This window comes from Eucyclogobius newberryi, unplaced genomic scaffold (genome assembly GCF_026437365.1).
Source record: "Eucyclogobius newberryi isolate DKJ021-1_F unplaced genomic scaffold, fEucNew1.0.hap1 SCAF_19, whole genome shotgun sequence".
In the NCBI taxonomy this organism is placed as follows: Eukaryota; Metazoa; Chordata; class Actinopteri; order Gobiiformes; family Gobiidae; genus Eucyclogobius; species Eucyclogobius newberryi.
Genome location: NW_027315823.1, coordinates 15,578,102 through 15,599,304, shown reverse-complemented (window position 1 = coordinate 15,599,304; position 21,203 = coordinate 15,578,102). Strand labels below are relative to the sequence as shown.

Genomic DNA, 21,203 nt, shown 5'->3' with positions numbered 1-21,203 from the left:
TGCACGAGTAGGACGAGGACTATTTCCCCAGGGATGCAAAGACTTATGCAAGTGTATGATAGTGATGATCCACATGTGTCATAGATTATGACTACATAGCAGACAAAAGCATAACTTCTGCTTTCATAGTTTGAAAATTATTTTCTACAGCTTTAAGTGTGTCTCTGTCTGTCTGTCTGTCCGTCCGTCCGTCCGTGTGTGTGTGTGTGTGTGGGTGTGTGTGTGTGTGATAGAGCGAGAGAGAAGTGGATTGAGTCTCATAAAATTAAATGGTAAATTAATCAAATTAATTAACAAAATCTGAAGTGTATAATGTAGTTGATAGATGACCGAGCTACAGACACCAAGTGCCCTCTAATGTGAATAATGTTTAAGAGGCCTGCATGTCCTCAAATGCACTTGTAAAGTAGATCACCGAGGGAGCTGAATAATCGGTAACCTGCTTTATTATAGCTCACAGAGGCCATTGTGTCAGATTTGAGATTTATGTTTCAGCCTGTACCAGAAGAGCTACAGAATGGGCCAGGGTTCGGGTATGTGGTAGCATTCCGACCAAACGGGGCCCCGGGCTGGATGCAGGCAGCTGTGCCATCAGCAGAGGCCTCAAGATATGTCTTCAAGAACGAGAGCATCCAGCCATTTTCCCCTTTCCAGGTGAAGATGGGGGTCTACAACAACGAAGGGGAGGGCCCTTTTGGACCTGTTACCACAATCTACTCGGCAGAAGAAGGTATAAAATGTGTTTTTGGTACAACAATATTTGAAGGCCATAATATGAATATGAATTGTGTTGAAAATGTAAAATCTTATTTTAAAGGTGACATAATATGCTAAATTAACTTCAGTGAGCTTTTCACCCTGTTGCAATACTGTTTCCTCATCATTAGCTTACTCAAACTTATTTAATTCATGCATGTTTGAGTAATTCTATTGTCCTGCCACTGACGCCGTACTCAGACTGCACCCAGCGCAGCTCCTGTGTTGGAGCGGTGTTCTTGCGGTGGATACCTCACGTTAGGACTGGAGCTCTGCGGTGCTGTTGCAGTCACAGGCTATGATCGTGCACCTGCAAGACCATGTGCTCACACAATAACTAATCATTAATATGGAGCCAGCTTCACCGCGCTGCACCCCGTGCAGTCTGAGCCCCTCTCGTTACTTTTAATTATAAGGCCACTGCACCGGAGCTATGCCGGAGCTGGACCCTGTGCTATGTGAGCCCAGCATGAGGCCTGAGAGCTCAGTGTTTTCACCCACCCCTAGACTTGTATATTTCACATAACCATGTTTCCAAAAATTCAACAACTGACAATTCAACACTTACTACTTTGAAATGTGACTAGTCTCATTTTTATAATCAAGGCGTTTTAGATTAATAGATTAATTGTAGTTTACAATGAACACAATTAGAAATGATTATGTTCAATACTAAGTACCTGAAAAAACATAATGTTTCCTTTACTTAATTACAGTATTATTATATTTAAAAGAATATTGAATGTTTTGAGAAAACAGACACTGAAACAAAATTAAAAAAATACTATGAGAAAAGTATTCATTGGTTTTAGCTTGGTATTTGAGGGCTTATGCTCTAAATGTTTAATGCTTGGTTTTAAAGTGTTTTAATTGCTACAGCCATGGTGCTAGAGTTTCATCACTTTGAAATCCATGAATACCTCAGACGACTCACTCCTCAACGTTTTGATGCCTCCACTCTTCTGGACTTTATATTCACTGGTATTGTCTTGTTGTTTATTATGTATAGAGCCTGGCCGGGCGCCCACGAGGGTCCGCGCCAGGAGCCTGTCTGCCTCTGAGGTGGAAGTGCTATGGAAAGCCCTGCCCTGGAACGCCAGTAAAAAGCGAGTATTGGGCTACGAGGTGAGTGCATACAGACTCCTGCTTGTGTGCACTACGACATGCTAACTAATGCCTTCAATCTTGTTCTGCTGTATTATTGATGAACATTTGGGACTTGTGGACCCTGGGCGTAGGAGATAATAGCCTGCTGCATGCATAATTGCCTAGTCTAGTCCCGTGCCTGTGGTTTAAGATGTGTTCCTCGTGTTGCTTACCTAAGTACTGCTCCTCTGCTGATTAGCTCACTGATGCAATACTCTTGAGGGGTCGGAACATTTAGCTCTTGTTCCATACAACAATGTACTCCCTAAGCACTCACTGGCTTTGTTCACTTCAGTCTTCTCCTTTTGAATAGCACTCTCTGAAAATAAACACAAACGATTTTATTCACATGCAGCAAATAAAGTGACAGAATTGTGCATTTTTGACTACTCAAGAGTTCAGCGGAGAAGCAGGGTTTGAGAAACGTGTTCCTGTTAGGACAGAAAATTATATTTGTGCCATCAAGCATACAGGCCATTTCTTTCCTGACACAAAGAATAACAGATTTGATTAAAAGTTGACAACAATGTATTTCTTTGTTTTCTCTTGACTTTTGTGTTTCCTCAATAACACAACAGAAAGGCAATGTTTGTCTAGCTGTGCACCTGAATCACAGAAGCTCTATAAAAATAACTGCCTCTTTCCACTGCACTAGAAAATGATTGTCCAGATGTATTAAAGAAGACTTTGAACTGAAACGTATTAGCCACATAGCCTTTCATTTCATTCTCTACCTTATAGATTGAGCCTTGGCAGCACTGAGCGGAGCAGAATCTAATTTTCAAATACTATAATTAATTACGGCATGCATTTGATACAACTAACAGCAGGATTCAAACTACCCACGCAACAACAGGGAGGCCACATTGATCTAACTATCAGCTGCAGAGGACAGGGCTTCATGGGTTTGTGTGTTTGTGTGTCTGTGCTTGCATCAGCTCAAGTACTGGGTCAAAGGTGGCAAGGAAGACGCAGCCAGTGTGCAAAGGACTGTGGGTAACCAAACGTCCACAGTGATCCGCGGACTCAAAGGCAGCGCCACGTATTACATCACAGTGAGGGCGTACAACACAGCCGGGACGGGACCCCCCAGCTCCACGGTCAACGTCACCACCAAGAAACCTCGTAAGTAGCACATGATGAGTATGTAAATGTATGTGTATGTAAATATGTGTTCATAAGTGTCAAAGTAAACCAAATCAACAATGCAACAAGAGATTATTATTATTTTGTTGTAGTAGTAGTAGTATTGTGTTGTTTTACAGTTTTTATTCTACTCAATTGCTGTCAAAAGTACAAAAATATGGTCATTAAAAAGGTGAAATTACTCTTTTAATTTGTTACACTTTAAAAAGGTTTATTGCATTTTCACTTTGCATATCTATGTTTGAATTTAGAGAAATTAATTTAAAGTATCCATCATTTTTGTTTTCACAAGGAAATTGTACATTACCTCATATTATGTATCTACTTAAGAATGCTAAAATCTCAAAATCTGAAAAATGTATATATCGTTTTGGCCAACAACGTAAGCAAGCATTGCACTATATTAGTAGTGCAATGCTTGTATTAGTATTATTTTGTCTTATGCTAGCTATTTTTATTTAATTTTATTATTCTTTTATTTATCTTATCTTATCTTTTTATTTATTTTTTTCCCTTCATTCCCTATTAAGATATGAGAGGAGTTTTGTTAATAAGAGTTTTGTTTTTGTTTATAAGAGTTCTTCTATTAAGAGTCGTTTTTTTTTTTTTAACTTCCAAAAGTTATCTGTCCTTTTCTCTGTATCTACTGCAATGTAACAACGAAATTTCCCAATGTGTGGACAATAAAGGGTTACATCTTATCTTATCTTATCTTACTATAGCGCTGTTCATTCACTCTAGGATTAGGTGTGTCCGCAGAACTATATGTAAGTTAATTCAACAATGACACTGTTACACACATTAGTGAAATCTCTTGGTGATGCTACTCAATAAGTTGCTGGATTGGATTGTTATTTTTCAAATATGTTCACACATTTTCTGCCACCGAGCTTGTACTATACTGTCATGATCAGCGTGACGTGTGAATTCTGTTCCCTCAGCTCCCAGCCAACCTCCAGTCAAAGTGATGTGGAACACGTCAAACTCAAAGATCATTGTGAACTGGGAGCAGGTGAAGGCCCTGGAGAATGAGTCAGAAGTGACAGGCTACAAGGTGATATTTCTAAAGCTTGCTCTCTACATTTAGCTCAACGTGCTTTTTTAAAATCTCACTCATTTATATGTTAGGTTTTTTACAAGAACAACCGACACAGCAGCCCTAACATCATGGAGACCAACACCACGTCTGTGGAGCTCGCACTGCCCACAGACGAGGACTACATCATTCAGATCAAGCCGTTTGGAGAGGGAGGCGAGGGCAGCAGCACGCGGCAGATCACCATCCCCAGAATACCAGGTCAGTGTGGATGCATAGACAGCTTCAAATGATTCATCTTACAAGATACTTTCTCAATTCAGAATTCATATTAATAATGCAATGACTGGACAAATATTTGTGTCGGCCCTTGTTTTGCTCTCTCAACATGTAAGCTTTCACCTTCAAATAACAGATAAAGATGTTTTATTATTTCATTTAATCAACTTGCATCCTTAGATTTACATACAAAATGCACTTTTCACTCATAGAGACATAAAGATCCCGCCAAACTTTACAATATTGTACTTCACTGAAGATTTTGACAGATCATACTGTTTTTTAAATAATTCAAACACAAACAAACAGAACAACCAGCGAGTGAAAGGCAAAACCAAGAGCATAAAAGAGCATCTCAAAGATAAATCCATAAAATAAAACGTTATATGTCCCCTCCTGTATCTGTCCCATCTGCTCCATTCTCTTGTACATTTGTCCATGTTTGAATCCAATGTAAAAGTCGTTTTTTCCATTTTGTTCACCTCCAACACTAATTGAGTCCAGTCCGTGATGGTCGGCTCTGTCCTTCTCAGCCAGGATTCTAGGCTGATTTATTTAAATTTGATTATTATTTTTTTAACACAAATTTTCACTAAGTTCAAGTTTTCTCTGATTGATCTCCAAAATCTCTGTACGTTTTTTATATCCAATATGTCAACAAAATTAAGTAAGAAATGTAAACCTGGCTCTACTATTTCTTCAAATTTGATGTCCCAATGTTACATTTTGGTAATTTTTACACATAAAATGCCATATGTATTAGATGTGAAGACGGCAGTGCCTTAAAATATACTAAAAGTGAAAGAGTGTGAGAATAATGGCTGACTGGACATGGACCAAACCAGGTCAAATGACTATAATACATACTATAGAGTTAAACTGCAACTGCAACTGAACAAAATCAGCAGCACTCACACCAGAATTTGAGAAACATGGCTTTAGTGTTGGAGCTGCAGTGACGCTTAAGATGCCATAGAAACAGTTGGATAAGACAGCGATACTATACATTTCAGATCACGTATGCGTCCTGTGCAATGGTATTGACATTAATTACACACAACTCTCATGTAGCACATCATCGTCCTCTCGTTCTCTCTGAAACCATGACAGCCATTCTGCTCACAGCGACAGGGATTATTCAGCGGAGTCACCTGGGAGCTTTCCAACAGCTTTGCAATACGGTCATTCAAAGAGATTTAGTTCATGCTTTACAATACAGCCTTGTCTGCTTTACAACTTTGTAGCTTATGTGACAAAGTAGCTGCATCAGCCTTGGCCACAATAACGAGCGTATAAAGACGATTTAGTTCACAAATGCAAGAATTACAACTTCAGACGGTCATTTGTATTTGCAAGTTGACCAGTGCTATAGAACAGAAGGAGAGAGAGAGGAAATTCTGTTTGAAATCAGAAAAACTGTATTGCCATAAGCGTTTCAAACAGTTTCAACAGTTTTTTCCAATGTGGATTAGAGCTACTTTTTATATCAAATGTCACCTGTTAAAGCTAAAATTAAATATGACAACTAGAGACGTATTGACAATTTTGTTCTTGTGTTAGTGTTTACACCCAGTTAGCAATGATCAAAACTGTCAGATTCTTATTTTAGAAGTCACTATTGCTCCGTTTAATTGTCGCAGTCCTTGTTCCCAGTTTTACAAAATTCACAAACTAGGCTTTGTGCGCTATAGTGCGTCAACAAAGAATAATAATCACAGAAACAAAAACTATTGATCAGATAAAAGATCAAATAAGTCATTAGGAATATAATCAAATTGACTAAATATAAATACAAAACATACAACATGGACAGAAGCTGAAGTGAGTTATTTAAAGTGACAGGTGTTGCAACAATTAAATGACATGAAATCAATCCGTATTCCCCACTAACCGAGCTTTTATTGTGAATGTCTTTCAGGCCCCAACGCAGTGGGCTCAGCGTCCAAGGTCTCCACACTGTCAGCGCTCAGCACAATAGCACTGTCGTTCACAGCACGGACATCTTTATGACAAACGGCTCCCAGCAGACGATGCATCTGATGTGGAGACGGCGCTAAAGCGGAATGCAAACGGGGGCTATACTGCGGTGTAACTAGATCCATTCATTTAGATTTTAGACGCGGAGAGAAGACAGCGATGAGAAGAAAGGCAATGCACCATGGAGTCACCAGTGGAGTCCCCTACGAGTGGCTGGGATACGGAACAGAGACTGACTGATGTCCTGACTACGTTGTTACCAAAGCAGCTTTCGTAAGAAAAATAAATAGAACAATGTCTTATATGCATCTTTTTGTACTGTACGTGGAGCTTTTTATAGATCTGTTTTCTGTAAACACTAGGTCCAGGCTTATCGGAGTGAGAACAATTGCGTGCATGAGATAAAGTGGCAGTCGAGAAGGAAGGGAATAGCAATTGGTAGCATTTTCTTTATCGGCTGAAAGTAGGATTCTGTTCCAGTGAATAAACTATTGTTTTTTTTCCATTACATAGTATCTACCTTTTTAGTTTTGCAATATCTAAAAACAACATTAAACTTACTGAACCACGCTGGGAGAGGAATAGCATTTCAGATGTTTATCTTGAAGGTTAAACAAATCATTGATAATTATATATTATTACATGATCATTAATGAGGTCATGTACGTTCTGACTTCTAAAGTCGGAAGACTTCATCATTTAGCTCTCTCAAAGAGGAAATGATCAACATGCAGCTGGCTATTAATGTTTTTCAAAACATTTGGATAATGCAATACTAATGTTGGATTCAATTATAATTTTCAATGGAGTATTACACTTTGCTCTTATTGATTCTAAAACCTCAAACTAAAATCCTATGTAGCTATGACAGGACGGCCTCCTGGGAATCTCCTGAGAAAGTTTGTTTCATTAGTAGCCATAATATGTTTCCAAATTACTTTCTTATATATCAGTCTCTGACCAGACCAGATTTAAGAAATGCTATGTCTTTTGGGGTTGCTTGAATTGAAGCATTTAAATTTTAAAAAAGCAAAATGTTTGTCCATCACTAAGACTCTGACCCTGCAAGGCCACTGTAGCTGCTCATGGGCAATACATCAGTCTGAGGCATTTCATTGCATTCTCAAATGTCACCTCTAGATGTCCTCAAAGGGCTTCACACTGCACCTTTAAGACTGGATGTGTGTTAAAGGTGGAATGGACGATTTTTTTCAGCAAATCTTTTATCATATTTCCTCGTGGCGTGGATAAATCATTTGTCCTGCCACGTATCAATCATAAAACGCACCTATCGCTCACCTGCAGCCGCGTCAGGCTCGTCCCCACGTTTCCGCGTGCCTAAGCGCATGGATCTACCATAATATAGTTTCCTCAGTGTACGGGGCAAAATGAAGACGGAGAAAGACAGTCCGAGCTGACGCTAGCGCTCCGTTGCGCTAATAAACAAACGCACGTGTGTGTTGTATCGGTCCACACGGGGTCCAAATCGTCCATTGCGCCTTTAAGATAAAATTCTTAAATCAAATTTAATATTGTGGAGAAAAAAAAGCAGCCCTGATTTGGGAGTCATAAGCTTCCAAAATGTAGTCATTTATCAACTGTCATGTTCATATCCTGTAGAAAGTTTGGGTTTCTTAACATACTCTTTAAGACGGAACACTACAAGTATTTATTTATTTATCTATGTAGTTATTTATTTTCATTATGACATTGGTTTCTTTAGTGTTTCGCCTTAAATGCCATTCGAAGTGCACTGTTACTCGCACGTGCTCCTCACGCTTTTGTTCACTAGCCCTTTGTCTAGAGCTCTTCTTCTTTGCCTTCTGTGTGCCTCATCATACGTTCAAAATCCTCAGGTCCTTAACGAGCCTTAACTTCTCATGTGTACATAAAGTAACATTTAGGAGATGTAGATATGAAGTTGTGTGCAGCGTTTATATGCTAAAAGTAGTGGTGGGAACATGGGGTCAGCAGCTGCCTTTATGTGCAATGCTCTGGAGGTTAGTCTGAACGGGCGACTGCTGTTTGCATGGGACTCTGCATTGCAGCGTTTTTATAGGTGCGTGTTCTTGGTAAAGCAATGCTGCTTACTTTTCTTTCTTTCTTTTTTCTATTAGTCTCCAGAAGGTGTGTAGGAGATGCTGCCTAAGCGTAGTGACATACAGAGCACCCAATGTGGCTCATAGGTCATGTGACATGAATGCCTATATTTTAGAATTGAGCTGGAGCAGGTCAGAATTATATGGTAGATTTGCTGTTTAAAGTGTCAGATTACAGATCTATTACTGGGCCTATCCACATGAAACAAAAACTAGCTTTAAGTTCATTGTCTTTTCTGACGGCAAAGACAAACCAAACGTCACTGTAGTTTCAGAAAAATAACTTTTTGTCAGTGTGAAGAGCTTTAAGTCATAAGATTAATGTGGCTGCTTTGTGGAGCATTTTCCCAATAAAAATGTTTAAGTTCAACATTTGCGGCTCATACGCATGATCAAAAACAGTGAATCTCTCATATAGTTATATTCATGAGTTTCAGGCAAATTATTCCTTCATGATTTGATGAGGACCTCTAATATTTTGATTCATAATTACGACCATTGCCATGCCTTGAAACCCATGAATAGGCCGTGCCTCCATCTGAAATCATGGCCTCATCTAATTTGTGAAGGTGAACACAACCATTCAACGGTAGTTTGTAGTACATCAAAAAGTAAATCTGCTTCTGGGTACTGAAACATATAAAATGCTGTGTTTGTACACTGGGAATCATTTATTTAAAAACCTTTCTAAAGAAATGATTTAGGTGGTGTTTATGTAGCCACTGAGTTTCATACTGTAACCCTGTGTTGCTTAGCATGACTGTAGTGTGTCCTTTCCATCTGCAAAGAGGCTCAGAGCTTTGAATCATACCGGTCATAACTGGTCAACTACATACGTATCTTTGTGTCGATGCTCCTGTGACAGTCAGCCCTTCTGAGATTTCCTAGGTCCATAAACACTTCATAAGAGAGCCCCTTCTGTCGCCGTTTGTGGTTTATACCGTGTTAATAAAGATATTTGATTTATAAAACTAGCCAGTGTTGTTATTCATGCTTAATGGGGTGGAACATTTCTTCTTTCTTTTCCAGAATGAATTAAGATATTCATATATGGTGAGACAAAAACACTGATCTTCTTGGGTTTCTCCTTGATTTTAGATTCATAGTAGTGCAGTGGGTGCAATATTGTACAAACATTGTTCTTTCACTCTCAATGTGTAGCTGGAGGTGGAAAGTCCTATTTTCAGACTGAAAGAGAGTTTATACAGTGAGGAACAGGCCTGAGATGGACTTCACTCACCTGCATGTTCAAAATATCCCATCCAATAACCCATTCCGTCAGCTCAGATTTGAATGCAGATCATAATTTAAGATATTAAACAGTTTCATAAACAACCAAACACTCCACATAACCTATATATACACCTTAAAAAAATATTTAAAAGTGCAAAATGTGTACATTTGAAAATGTAAATGTGGTCATAGATGTAGGTAATGGAAAGGTAAAAAAAATTAAAAGGTTTGGGACGGACGTTGAGCATTAGCTCATGAAACATACTTATCCCTATCAAATAAGCCTGAATCAAATTAAAAAATAAATTAAAACTCAACTCAACTTAAAACATGTTAGAAATCGTCAGTTTGGCTTTACTGTAAAATATTAAAGTTGTAGATGTGTCAGTTTCACAGTTCCTGTCATTACAGTGAGTGGACACTAGATGGCTGTAAAAGTACGACGAGAAATGACTTGAACACCAGATTCAACCATGACCACAAGATGGCGACAGGTTGCAACAATAATGCCTGGAACACTTCTATTACAAAAAAAGCCCTTTATTATAGAGGTTAAATCTCAGGATGTGACTATATTGATGATAAGATACAACGTCATTCAGCTTTTTTGTATATATATAATCAAAGACAACATTTGAATCATACTTTGAGACATTTATTTTTGCATGTTTCCATTTAGATTCAATGCAAATTACAGCAAAAACACACCACCAAGCACTGTGATGCAAGAATGTGGAGCAAAAAGGCCACGCAGAATCAACGGGGGGCGCTAGACAGTGGGAGAAGCACGTGTTCATGTACTGCTGGTTCTATATCACTGCAACAGGGCCTAGAAATTCAACCATCTCTAATCTAATATTATCCTGTTCCATTTGACAAGACACTTTAGTGGCGGCTCCCCAAACGCAAGGCACCCATTCAAGTAGTGTTCCTATTGCACCTCTGTCCTCCAACATTCATGCTCCTGGTGGCGATATACAAGGCCATAACAAAGATTTATATATTTGTACAAGCCTTATACTTTCAAGCTTCTCCTGTTCCGTGTGACCTTTTTCAGTAGTGTCCTAACCTTTTCCAGTGTAGGTTTTATCCTTCCAAGTGCCTTTGCTAAAGTCCAGTGTAAGATAAAGTATTAAGTTATATATTTCTCCAAAGGTGAACATTTTGAAGTCAATGGAGCGATACGATGCTAGCGGGTTATGCCTCTATACACATGGCAGAGGAGAGGAGATTATTGCAAGTCTTACAAAGCCCCACTGCTCCCTACTGTAGCATAAAATGATGAGGGCACGAGTCCGGCCCCAGCTGTTGCCAGTAGTTATTGATGCATAGTAGGTTTAACTGGATGATATACTTTTGTGGTGTTAAAATGTGGAGCTTGGATACTTGGTTGCTCTGGGACACACTTAGCAGGGCTTGGCTTCATCTCTCAGGGAGGAAAAGCATAGGGCTCACATCCACATCCTCATATAAATAAATGTACATACAGCATACAGCATAACGTAAAATCTAACTAAAAAAGTACCTAAAGTGTGTATGGATGTTTCAGGCAGAGTATGGCGACGGACAATATTGTGTATAATACATATAGTAATAAGAAATAGCTTTATTACAGTGGCGTTGTTTGAAATATGGCACTCAAACTTTCAGACAGTAAAAGGTCACCATACGCTTGCCATCCAGGAAAAATAATTCAACTGCTAAAAGATCCCTTTGAAGACTTGTTTCATACACGGTTATATACAGTGATAGCGCCACAGATGAATGTTGTAGTGTTAGTATACGATTTATAAGGCTGTGCCAATTCTAGCAACTAAGAGCCCGAGCAATGGCCAGAGAGTTGAGTCGGGAACCATTAACTCTTACATTCGTCCATATTAAAAAATACCTATGGCATGTCATATTATTGATCAGTTATCATATAAATGTGAATGTTTTAGCGCTAAACTCAAAGGGACACACAAAAGCCTGAAAAATCCAACAACACACCATCATAAATAAAAAATGGCAGAAAATATATAGTTTTAAAAACTTATATCTAACAAAACAGCTGTTATTATATTACTATGACCATGATTTTTCAATTTGAATATCCAAATGAAATGCATGACCAGCGATGGCAACAGCAGGGCGACACACAGTGAATATCCAGTGGAGACTCCAGTCTCCTGCGTGTTCCTCAGCGCAGGTCTCTCACCAGTGTCTCTCACCAGTGTCTCTCACCAGTGTCTCTCACCAGTGTCTCTCACCAGTGTCTCTCACCAGTGTCTCTCACCAGTGTCTCTCAAGGTGCTCGGTCACATATCAAAGCTTAATGTTCTAGATTGAAAATGTCCCCTCCAATCACCCATTCCCTCAGCTCAGGTTTTCATGCAGATCATAATATAAGATATTATACATAGTTTCATTAACAAGCAAACACTCAACATAAATTAGATCCTATATAGATAAAAATGTAAAAAGCTTATAATAATAACAATAAGAGCTATTGGTTACACTGACATGTTGTGGCCAGGAGATGGCACATCCTTGCGCTATGTCTTATAACCAGCCTTACCCAGACTGCTCCTATGCTCTTATGCATTATTACATGTACAGAAGTATGTTCATGTCTACAAATAAGTCTCTGAAATGGAAGAGGGTTGAGTTTATAAATCCATGTTGGATTAAATGGCCGTGAGCAAACCAAAGTCATATATTACCAGGCACTCCACTGAACCAACGGTCATTCCCCTCGTGTCGTTCAAGTAGAGAGCTGGCATTGGCTGGGAGTGGACAAGAGGCGGGGTCACAGTTGATTTGTCTAAAGAAGAGTACTACTCGGTGAAGGCGGTTTGCTGTCATGTGTATGTACATAGTAGTGATGCGGTCCTCTTTCAGGGTGGTGTTCCGCAGAGGCCCCTCTAGGCTCCAGCTCCAATCACGACTGCAAATGAGCAAACACACAATGCACAAAATAAGAAAGCAAGTAGTAAAGCATAAACTTCTTAGTGTATCAACAAAGCCGAGAAATCTAAACCAACTTCTGTTTGGCTGATCAGTTCAGTAGCACATGAAAACTCTGCATGTCCAGTTGGATATTCTCAATTTAGTACCTTAGCCCAATATAATAAACATGGTGAGTTATTCAAATGGCGATAACAAACATCTGACACCGAATTGATAATAGGATCCTCTTTTGGCAAGTCAGTTAAATACCTGAGTCCTGTGCTGTAGTTCATCCGTGGGAGAGTCTGTTTCTCTGATTACCACTGCTTTTGTCACCTGCATGTCCGGGTGCTGCTGCTTGGCCTCCTGGATGGCCATCGCCAGAGCCTGAGGACAAAGGGCAGAGATGGTCATGGACAGAGCTGATTATAGCAACACTGCAGCAGATGTGCTACAAGAAGACATACCTGGTTCTGATCCACGTCATCATCTCCAGTAATGATGATCCTCTTCTCTATCCTGGTCTCCGAGTAGCCGCCTTTCACGGTCTGAGAGAGGAAGCACAATCATCAAAGCAGCTGAGTGAAAATATAAGCTCATTATTTATTTTGTGCTTTCATTATTTCAAAACAGAAAATTATAAATACACGTTATAGCACCGCATAAAACAGTGGATACTATGCTCCAGCTGTGTAGTTTCAAGTTTTGGATTTAATCATGTTTCAGTTCTAAAATAAGAAAGATAATCCAATAATCAAAAGACCATAACACTTTGAATTGGTCGTCTGCTCATGCTGTTTGTGAGAACAACCATCATGCACTTGAAACTTCTGTAGTGTAACATTCAGTAATCATGGCAACAGATGAAGCGTTACCTTGGTAACTTGAGTTGTGGTTGCCGAGGTGACACTCTCGGCAGTGATGGTCAGAGGGGACACAACGGACTCCCTCCCCATAGTGCTGCCTTTTGCCTGTCACAAATAGAACACAATAGGTTTTATAATAACATTGTTAAAAAATGAAATATGACAATAATGTAATGTAGTACATCAGGATAATCATAGCTATTATGCAACACATTCATCTTCTCTCAGGGGCACTTACAGGGGAGCCATTCTCCTTAATGGAAGCCGGCGCAGATATGTCCCGTGGGCTGATCTCTCTGTAGCTCTAAGGACACATAAATCCTGTTCATATATCTAATGGGTACATGAGCATTAAATGTAGGCTTCTACAAGACAAGGCTGACCAATTAGTTCCAACGGGTGATACACAATATTGTCCACCAGGGGGCAGCATGTATATGTAAATACTAAATCATGAGCTTCAGCAACTACTGTAATAGCAAAACAATCCATAAACATTTCAAATTTCTATTGATAATTTCTACATACTCCATAGAAAAGGTATTATGGCTATCCAGGCCTTAGTGTTGAGCCTTGAGCTTAATCCTCCACCAATCAACTATGTCACCATGAAAATACAATGTAGGAGTCATGTGAGCTCATTTTTGCCCATTTTAAAAATCTTTTCTATCCCCTGTGTTTATTGTTAATTTCTGCATATTTACAGGACATTATCGGGAAGTGTCTACTATAAAAGAGAGCATTCATTCATTATAGAAGCTTTACTGTGATGTTTCTGCAAATCCTTTTCACCACTGAGCCCTCTCTTCAAAGCCTTCGTGCCTGACTTGATCCGTGCCATTAGCTGCAGCTGAAGAGATGTCATTATGATTTAATCATGCACCTGTCGGCCGGGACGCTCTCAAACCTCAGCCTCCCCAGATGAATAGCATCTGCTTTCACCCTGCTCATAAATGTCCTGTCAATATGGTAATCAGTCATAATGATGCTGTTATGTCACTCACATATTTGTGTGTCTAAGAATAAGCTTCTAATGGCCCCACACATGGACTTCACATCCACAAAATGATTATTATTTGATTATTTATTTTGGACATTGGATGCAGTACATGCTATAACTGCAACTAGTACTAACTCAGTTACTTTGTATATATAGTTTACAGTGTAAACAGTATACAAACTATATACAAAGCAGTTAAGGTAGTACTAGTTGGATAGCAATATTTTCACATTTACCTGTGATTTAGTATTGAGTTACATTTAGACTAAATGTAACTCAATACGACCAATCTCTGTCTCATGATTTAGTCGAGTAATTTTTCAACTAAGAAATTGTACATCTATGAGTAGTTTTCCGACTGCATACTCCTACTTGAGTAATATTTTGTAATGTATTTGTAACAGTGCTTTTACTGGAGTACATTTTTGGTTTCTCTTCTCACTGTAATTAAATGACTAAAACTTTTATATTGACAATGTAAAATGATTTGAACATGTGTGTGTTTTGTTGACCAAATTCCCATAGGAATAATTTAGTAGTTTAAATGTTTTGTTGTAAATCTTTGAAATATAAGATTTTCTGCATTATTTTTACTTAAATAGTATTTTTCCCAAATAGGTTTACTCTTCCTTGAGTAATTTGTTGTACTACTTTGCACTTTTACTTGAGTAATATTATATTTGAAGTAACATTCTTCATACTTGCATACAATGTATGGCACTTTATTCTCCACTGGGTCAGGAAATTACATCCAACTCAGTAGATGGCGAAGCAGTTTATTTATACACATTTAATCCTGGACATAGTTAGTATTGAATCATAATAACTTTAGAATGTGATGTGATTCCTGCACAGAGCCAGCTATTTTTAAGTTTGAGGACTTTTCGGCAATCAAAGTTTAGCTGCGTATTAATCCTCTCATAATCCAATTTTACTGTACCATACACTGCAGTGCAGCTAAACTGGGCTGAATGAAAGTAAATGAGGCGGAAAAGAATCGGTGCAGCAACACAAATTATATTATTTGAAAACTCCAGCAGGGCTCTCTTGTAACGGGGCGCTATGGGGCGCTAATTGATTTTTTTTTTTTATCCACATTTACATAGCTTTTTGTCATTTTGAACGGTGTTTACCTGTGATTCTATGTTCATGATGTTATGGTGGACTTCTGATCCATTAGTGTGCATCTCAGACTTCTTCAGCATGTGAGAAACCCGCACTGAACTGGGCTCCTTCCTGGCCACTGGAGGCTGTAAGAGAAACAAACTTTCAGAACTGACACATGTGAGAAGATTATACAGTACAGTATCTGTGGATCGCTAAAAACACTGAATAAAATGAGAAATGTCAAAGGATGAGTGGCACATGAAAGACTAAGGTGGGACATCCAAACCGATACAAAATCAACAAACCAAAAAAGTGCAAAATGATAGTAAAAATAACAAAAAAGAAGGTAAACAGAGTAAATAGCAGCACAACTTTGAAACACTTCAGTAAGAATAAAATCCACCTCAGGCATTTTATGTTGGCAGAGATGTTGATTAACTTCCATGCCAGTTTTTGCTTTCGTATTGATATAAACATAACAGAAATAAAAGCATTGCGTCATGCCAAACCATGTTATTATTGGCAATTTAGCAGCAAATGAATGCCTTAAATTACCCCTGGAATACCGCGCCATCACACAAATGGAACATACACAACCAAAACAAAATCAAAACACAAACATGGTTAGAGAAATGAAATGAAAAACTGAATGATCCAAAACAGAACATCCAGGCAGGTGAGTCCATGGGTGATGGGCACACAGTGACACTCCATCTACCTCAGGGTGACTGGCCTCATCAGACCTCTCCTCCATCAGGGGCGACCTGTCTCTGGAGCCCATGAGCCTGGCGGAGTAGAACCTAGATTTCTCCTCGAAATCGTCACGTCCCACCTCGGGCAGCCGCTCTCCTGAGTCTGTGGCGCCCCTGTGGAAGTCCTCGGCGCCGGTCTGCAGCTCTGTGATGACGGTGAAGTCCACCTCCGCCTCCAGACTGGATGTGGAGCTGACCGTCATGCTGGAGCACTTGCGTTCGATGCCCAGGTGGCTCTCTCTCACACTGGACAAGGTTTCCTCCTCTGATGCAGCGCTGTGCTCCGTTTTCCTCTCCGCGAGCTCCTTCTGATGTACACACAACACTTCAAAACCAGGTGGCAGCTTTACATCGAAGTGACAGAATTCCCTTTGAGAATGAAACTGCAAGAACTGTTTGACAAGACTTAAAAGACACATTAGCAAAGGTTTAATAAACTGAATGGAATTTGCCTGGAGGTAAGTCACATTTCTGAACAATCAGCTTTTTTCTATATCTATTTGCATAATTGATAATGCAGATACAATATTTTTTGAGGCGTAATAGGATGTACGGATATGAAAAGAGAAACTTTACCTAAACTTAACATAAATATGCAGAGGCAGCTACACAATTTTTCTTTTTTCTATTTCTAGTACAATGTAAGATCCACTTTTTAGAGTCAGAAACTTTAACCTTATGAACTTCAAAAACATGTAATAGCGGAACATAGTATAATTCAATTAATTTGAACTGACAAAATACCCAAAGGTACATATATTATATAATATCTCCGGCTGTGAAAGACAGCGGTGGAAGTAAATCGTATGAAAGAGTGCAAGATCAGTAAAATAAATCGTTGGAGTTAGTCTTTTCCACGAGGACAAAAGGAGAAGCTGTCTGCAAAGTGGAATGGGGTTGGATAAAGAAAAGATGAGAACTGAATGAAAGATGTAAAATCGATTTGAGTAACCTTGAAATCTGCGAAAGGTTCCTCGTAAATGGCAGGAGTAGAGACAGGCTCCTGCAAAGTGAAGCAGAATAGCAGAGAGAAACGGGCATGGTTAGTGCAGGCAAGAGAAGACAGACACAGAAGAACCAGTAAAGAGCTGAGTAATGAACCCACCTAAACTAGGATTCTGTTTTATTCATGTACAATACAGGAACAGGCACTTTCCCTCACCAGAACATGGGGCCATTAAGCAATCAATGTGAGAGCTCATAGACTGAATATTCTGGGTAATTTAAAAGGAAATGTGGCGTGAAATTGAAATGCTAAAGTGGATGATTAAATTAGATTAAACATTGAGAACCCAAGTTTAGGTTGGTATTCTATTTCATTTCCGACATAAATGGACATAAAGCATCATGACATGCACAAGATGGTATTTACAGATCACTTATCAATTTGAAAATGGTTTTACCATCAACAACATACAGCATTTAGTGGAACATGAATGTTACACAGTGACATGCACTGTACATGCTTTGCATGGTAGCAATCACAAAATAGAAAGATGCAACATTAGCAGCATGAATTTGAATATTGGTCATTAAGAGTTTCCAAATCAATGTCGGTTTAATCCCTCATTCGTCCAGAATTGTTCCATTGTAGAAAAATATGTAGTTGTACTAAAAAAAAAGTCTGAATCTTTTTCTACAACTTTCCAAATCAATATTTATTACAATATTTATCTGTTTGAGTACAATTATATAAGTTTCAATTCAGCTTGTGATTGGGTGGTAGAAGTTCAAATTAAATCCTAAAATCCTATAGAAATGTTGTCACGGGAAGACGGTAAAGAGGAAACCTAGTTTTCAACTATTTATTTCATCCTGGGGCTTCATGGCCAAAGGATCAAATGTGTTTGAACAATTTTACAATTCAGTAGACAGTTTAATGAACATTTATGAAGTTTTCTAATTTCATTTTGTGAATGCCCAAGATGCAGTTTCATTAATAACATAAACTTGCATGAATATGGTTAAAGGCAATACATATTTGGCACAAGAGAAGACACAAAATCTCCAGTTACTCTACACCAATCTATTATTCTACAATACTGAGAATGATATTGCAGAAAAACTGGAAAAAGGTTTCTTGATTCAATTTGTGAAAAAAAAATACTGAATTTATGGTCCATCCTTATAAATGGTTCATTTCCATGGAGGTTTTCAAAGTTTTTAGATGTATGCCATCTACCCCTAAGGGCATATTTAAATGGTTGTGCTGAAGAAAATTTGCTGAAAATTATTCAATATTTTACTGAATTAATGAAAAACTGGAAATTATAGTTACACAGTGACTAAAGTCCAAACTTGATTTTGAGCAAATTCAATCATGACACAAACATGTTTTCAACCAAAGCAGAGTAACAACACAACTTTGCCATCTTCATACAGGCTAAATGGATGGATGGTTCATGTCACTGAAAAGAAACAATGGGTGTTGTCTAAAGCTCATGCGATGCTCAATTTCACTGCAGGCCGAGGTGTGTTACCGAGAGTCTCTTCTTGGCAGCATCAAGACCCTGCTCCCGACCAGCGCTCCGGCTGTTCCTCAGGATCAACCCAGACTCTCTGACCTTCTGCGTTTTCACCGGCGGAGCTGGTGGGGCCATTTTAGGTATCGCTGACAGCTTTGAGCCAAACATCTGGCCCTCTGCGGGCCCTCTTCCAGCATGGTCATGAAGTTCTGTCTTGGAATCTGAATCTCTGAGGGACTCTGGATGGAACGCTGTGACCTCGGTCCAGTTGAGGTCTGATGATCCCTCCGGTGAACCCACAGACCATCGATACTCTCTTCTGAACGCTTGTCTGAGTTCGTCTTGTCCTGCTCGGTCCCGTTCATCTTTGCATGCCACACTCTTTGAACGCTCAGGTTTCAGCGGGACGATCCGGGTGATCTCTGACTGGTGGCTGCCTGACAGTCTGTGTAGAGACGTCCTCTTCTCACCTCTGTCTCCAGGAGCCATGTCAAAATCTTCTCCTCCTGAGCTGCTCACCTTCCTCTCATGTGTTCTGACCTGCCGCAACTTGACCTCAGACAGCTCCTTGTTGTCAATAATACCCTTCCCTCTCACCTTTGACACCCCTTTTGCCCCTGATAAGGAACTATCCTGTTCTATATTTCCAGGTCCATTCACAGGGCTGGAATCAATATCTACCAGGTTAACTATTTTCTTCATGCCTTCAGCAGCCTGCCGGGAAACTTCCCTACCATCGTGTTTGCTGTTCTTACTAGTCCTGATGCACTCTTCCTTCCACTGGTTATCTTTCATCTTATCCATGGACTCTCCCCGATGTACAGCTTTAGCTGCCTCATCTGCACTGTCACCTGATTCAGAATTGTCATCCCCAGAAGAATCTCCTCCTCCTTTCCGGTATTCTCCTTGTATTCCCAAATGTAAGCTTTGTGGCCTCCTCTTTTTGCGTTGACGTTCTTTTATCGCTCTTGGGCCCAGGGCAACGCCGCTGTTTGCCTCGGGGTCTTGCGCTTCAATGGGTTTACTTAAAGATTTATCTGCATCCTCCAGTAATTGAATCACAAAGCGACTTTTGTTTGGCGGTCCAGCGTCGGCGCACACGTCTGCCTCCTGAGTTGCTTTGGTCGAGGGGATCTCATTGATATGGCTTTTCATTTCTTTTCTGTCATACCCTGTTACCTCCATGTGTCTCATCTGGCTTATGTCTATCTCCTCCTCGTTTGGCTCCCAAGAGCTGTCAGGAGTGAAGGGGGGAGAGGCAGCCTGTCCGCTCTTTTCTTCTGCCTTCCAGTCATGCTCTTGATAACTTTCTTGTTTTTCAATCAATACCCACTCCTCGGAGCCCTACATGTTGGTATAGATTGAAAAAAGTTAGATACGCCAGGTGCAGTGGCTGCATCTTAATAAAAACAGTTTCAGAATTACAAAAACCTCAAGATAGTGGACAAGAGGGAACTTTTGTGTGTCATTTTTGTGTGATAAATCAATCAAGCAAAGCATTTAGACACTGACCAAGAGACATTTTTTCTACAAGATGATGGGTTGTAAGCTGGAAGTGAGTAAATACCATAGACTACTGTGATGTCTAGACTAGAACAACTGTAAACAGCAGTTTTTTAAAGGAATTTGAAGTGGTGAACTGGGCATAAATTGTGCACAAAACAAATTTCAACAACCAAGCTTCTACATTTGATGTGTTTTCCGTGTTACAGTATTTCATAAGGAAAGTAACAGCAGGTGGTCCCGTGTTTTGCCTGATCAATATTTCAAGTAGTTGATAATACAATGAATACAAATAATATGACAGATTATAATCTTACACACATATAAAACAGGAAAGGGAAAGAATTGAAACCTCAGGAGAAGTGATCACAGTCTTCTGGACAAAGCCCTCCACAGACTGGCTGTTTACAGCTTCTCTGGCTCGGGCCACTGACTGAACAACACAAGATAGAGGAGAGACAGAGTTTATAGAGAAAGCGAGCAAGGTAGAAGAGAAAGCTACAACTTTATTATATACAGAAAAAAGAGAGGAAAATCAGCAAACAAAAGTGCTATTTTTCCGAAGAAACTTTCAAGCAAAAAACACCCAATTCCATACCTGACAGTCATTAAATCCACATAGCAATTCAATTTTTTCTTTCCGGTAACTACATCAAAGGAGTGTGTCTGTCTGATTGTCTAGTGAATATTTTAAGAGCCTGGAGACTTTCCCAGCCTTGGAGCATCAGTCAAACCGAATTACACCACTACAGTCTGTTTCTGCAGCGAGACACACGACAGATTACACTTTGTGCGACAGACTGTGGTTGACACTGTGGGAATAATCTGATTGTTGCAGACAGAGGAGCAAGGACTGTCAGCGACTCCAGCGCAGAGACAGCTTTATAACTTTTGAAACTTGTCTTGCTTG

At 39.5% G+C, this 21,203-nt stretch overlaps 2 protein-coding genes across 11 annotated transcripts in view; one reads left to right on the top strand and one right to left on the bottom strand.

The window, feature by feature from the left end:
* cntn4 (contactin 4) overlaps window positions 1–6,979 on the top strand; it is a 139,431-nt gene extending 132,452 nt beyond the window's left edge. For both annotated transcript variants that reach the window (XM_072451880.1, XM_072451879.1), the window contains exons 17-22: window positions 496–730; window positions 1,766–1,881; window positions 2,841–3,027; window positions 3,990–4,102; window positions 4,177–4,345; window positions 6,282–6,979. In XM_072451880.1, the coding sequence (XP_072307981.1) occupies window positions 496–730; window positions 1,766–1,881; window positions 2,841–3,027; window positions 3,990–4,102; window positions 4,177–4,345; window positions 6,282–6,373 (912 nt within the window). In that variant the 3' untranslated portion in view covers window positions 6,374–6,979. The remainder of the gene's footprint in view (window positions 1–495; window positions 731–1,765; window positions 1,882–2,840; window positions 3,028–3,989; window positions 4,103–4,176; window positions 4,346–6,281) is intronic.
* Window positions 6,980–10,311: 3,332 nt separating this feature from the next.
* LOC140365444 (band 4.1-like protein 1) overlaps window positions 10,312–21,203 on the bottom strand; it is an 86,078-nt gene continuing 75,186 nt past the window's right edge. For 4 of the 9 annotated variants that reach the window (XM_072451868.1, XM_072451871.1, XM_072451870.1 and 1 more), the window contains 10 exons: window positions 20,646–20,726; window positions 18,806–20,134; window positions 17,278–17,328; window positions 16,292–16,633; window positions 15,600–15,716; window positions 13,705–13,770; window positions 13,476–13,571; window positions 13,068–13,148; window positions 12,871–12,987; window positions 10,312–12,598 (listed from right to left, as the gene is read on the bottom strand). In XM_072451868.1, the coding sequence (XP_072307969.1) occupies window positions 12,593–12,598; window positions 12,871–12,987; window positions 13,068–13,148; window positions 13,476–13,571; window positions 13,705–13,770; window positions 15,600–15,716; window positions 16,292–16,633; window positions 17,278–17,328; window positions 18,806–20,134; window positions 20,646–20,726 (2,286 nt within the window). In that variant the 3' untranslated portion in view covers window positions 10,312–12,592. The remainder of the gene's footprint in view (window positions 12,599–12,870; window positions 12,988–13,067; window positions 13,149–13,475; window positions 13,572–13,704; window positions 13,771–15,599; window positions 15,717–16,291; window positions 16,634–17,277; window positions 17,329–18,805; window positions 20,135–20,645; window positions 20,727–21,203) is intronic. The other 5 variants (XM_072451875.1, XM_072451876.1, XM_072451869.1 and 2 more) reach the window with 4 other exon arrangements.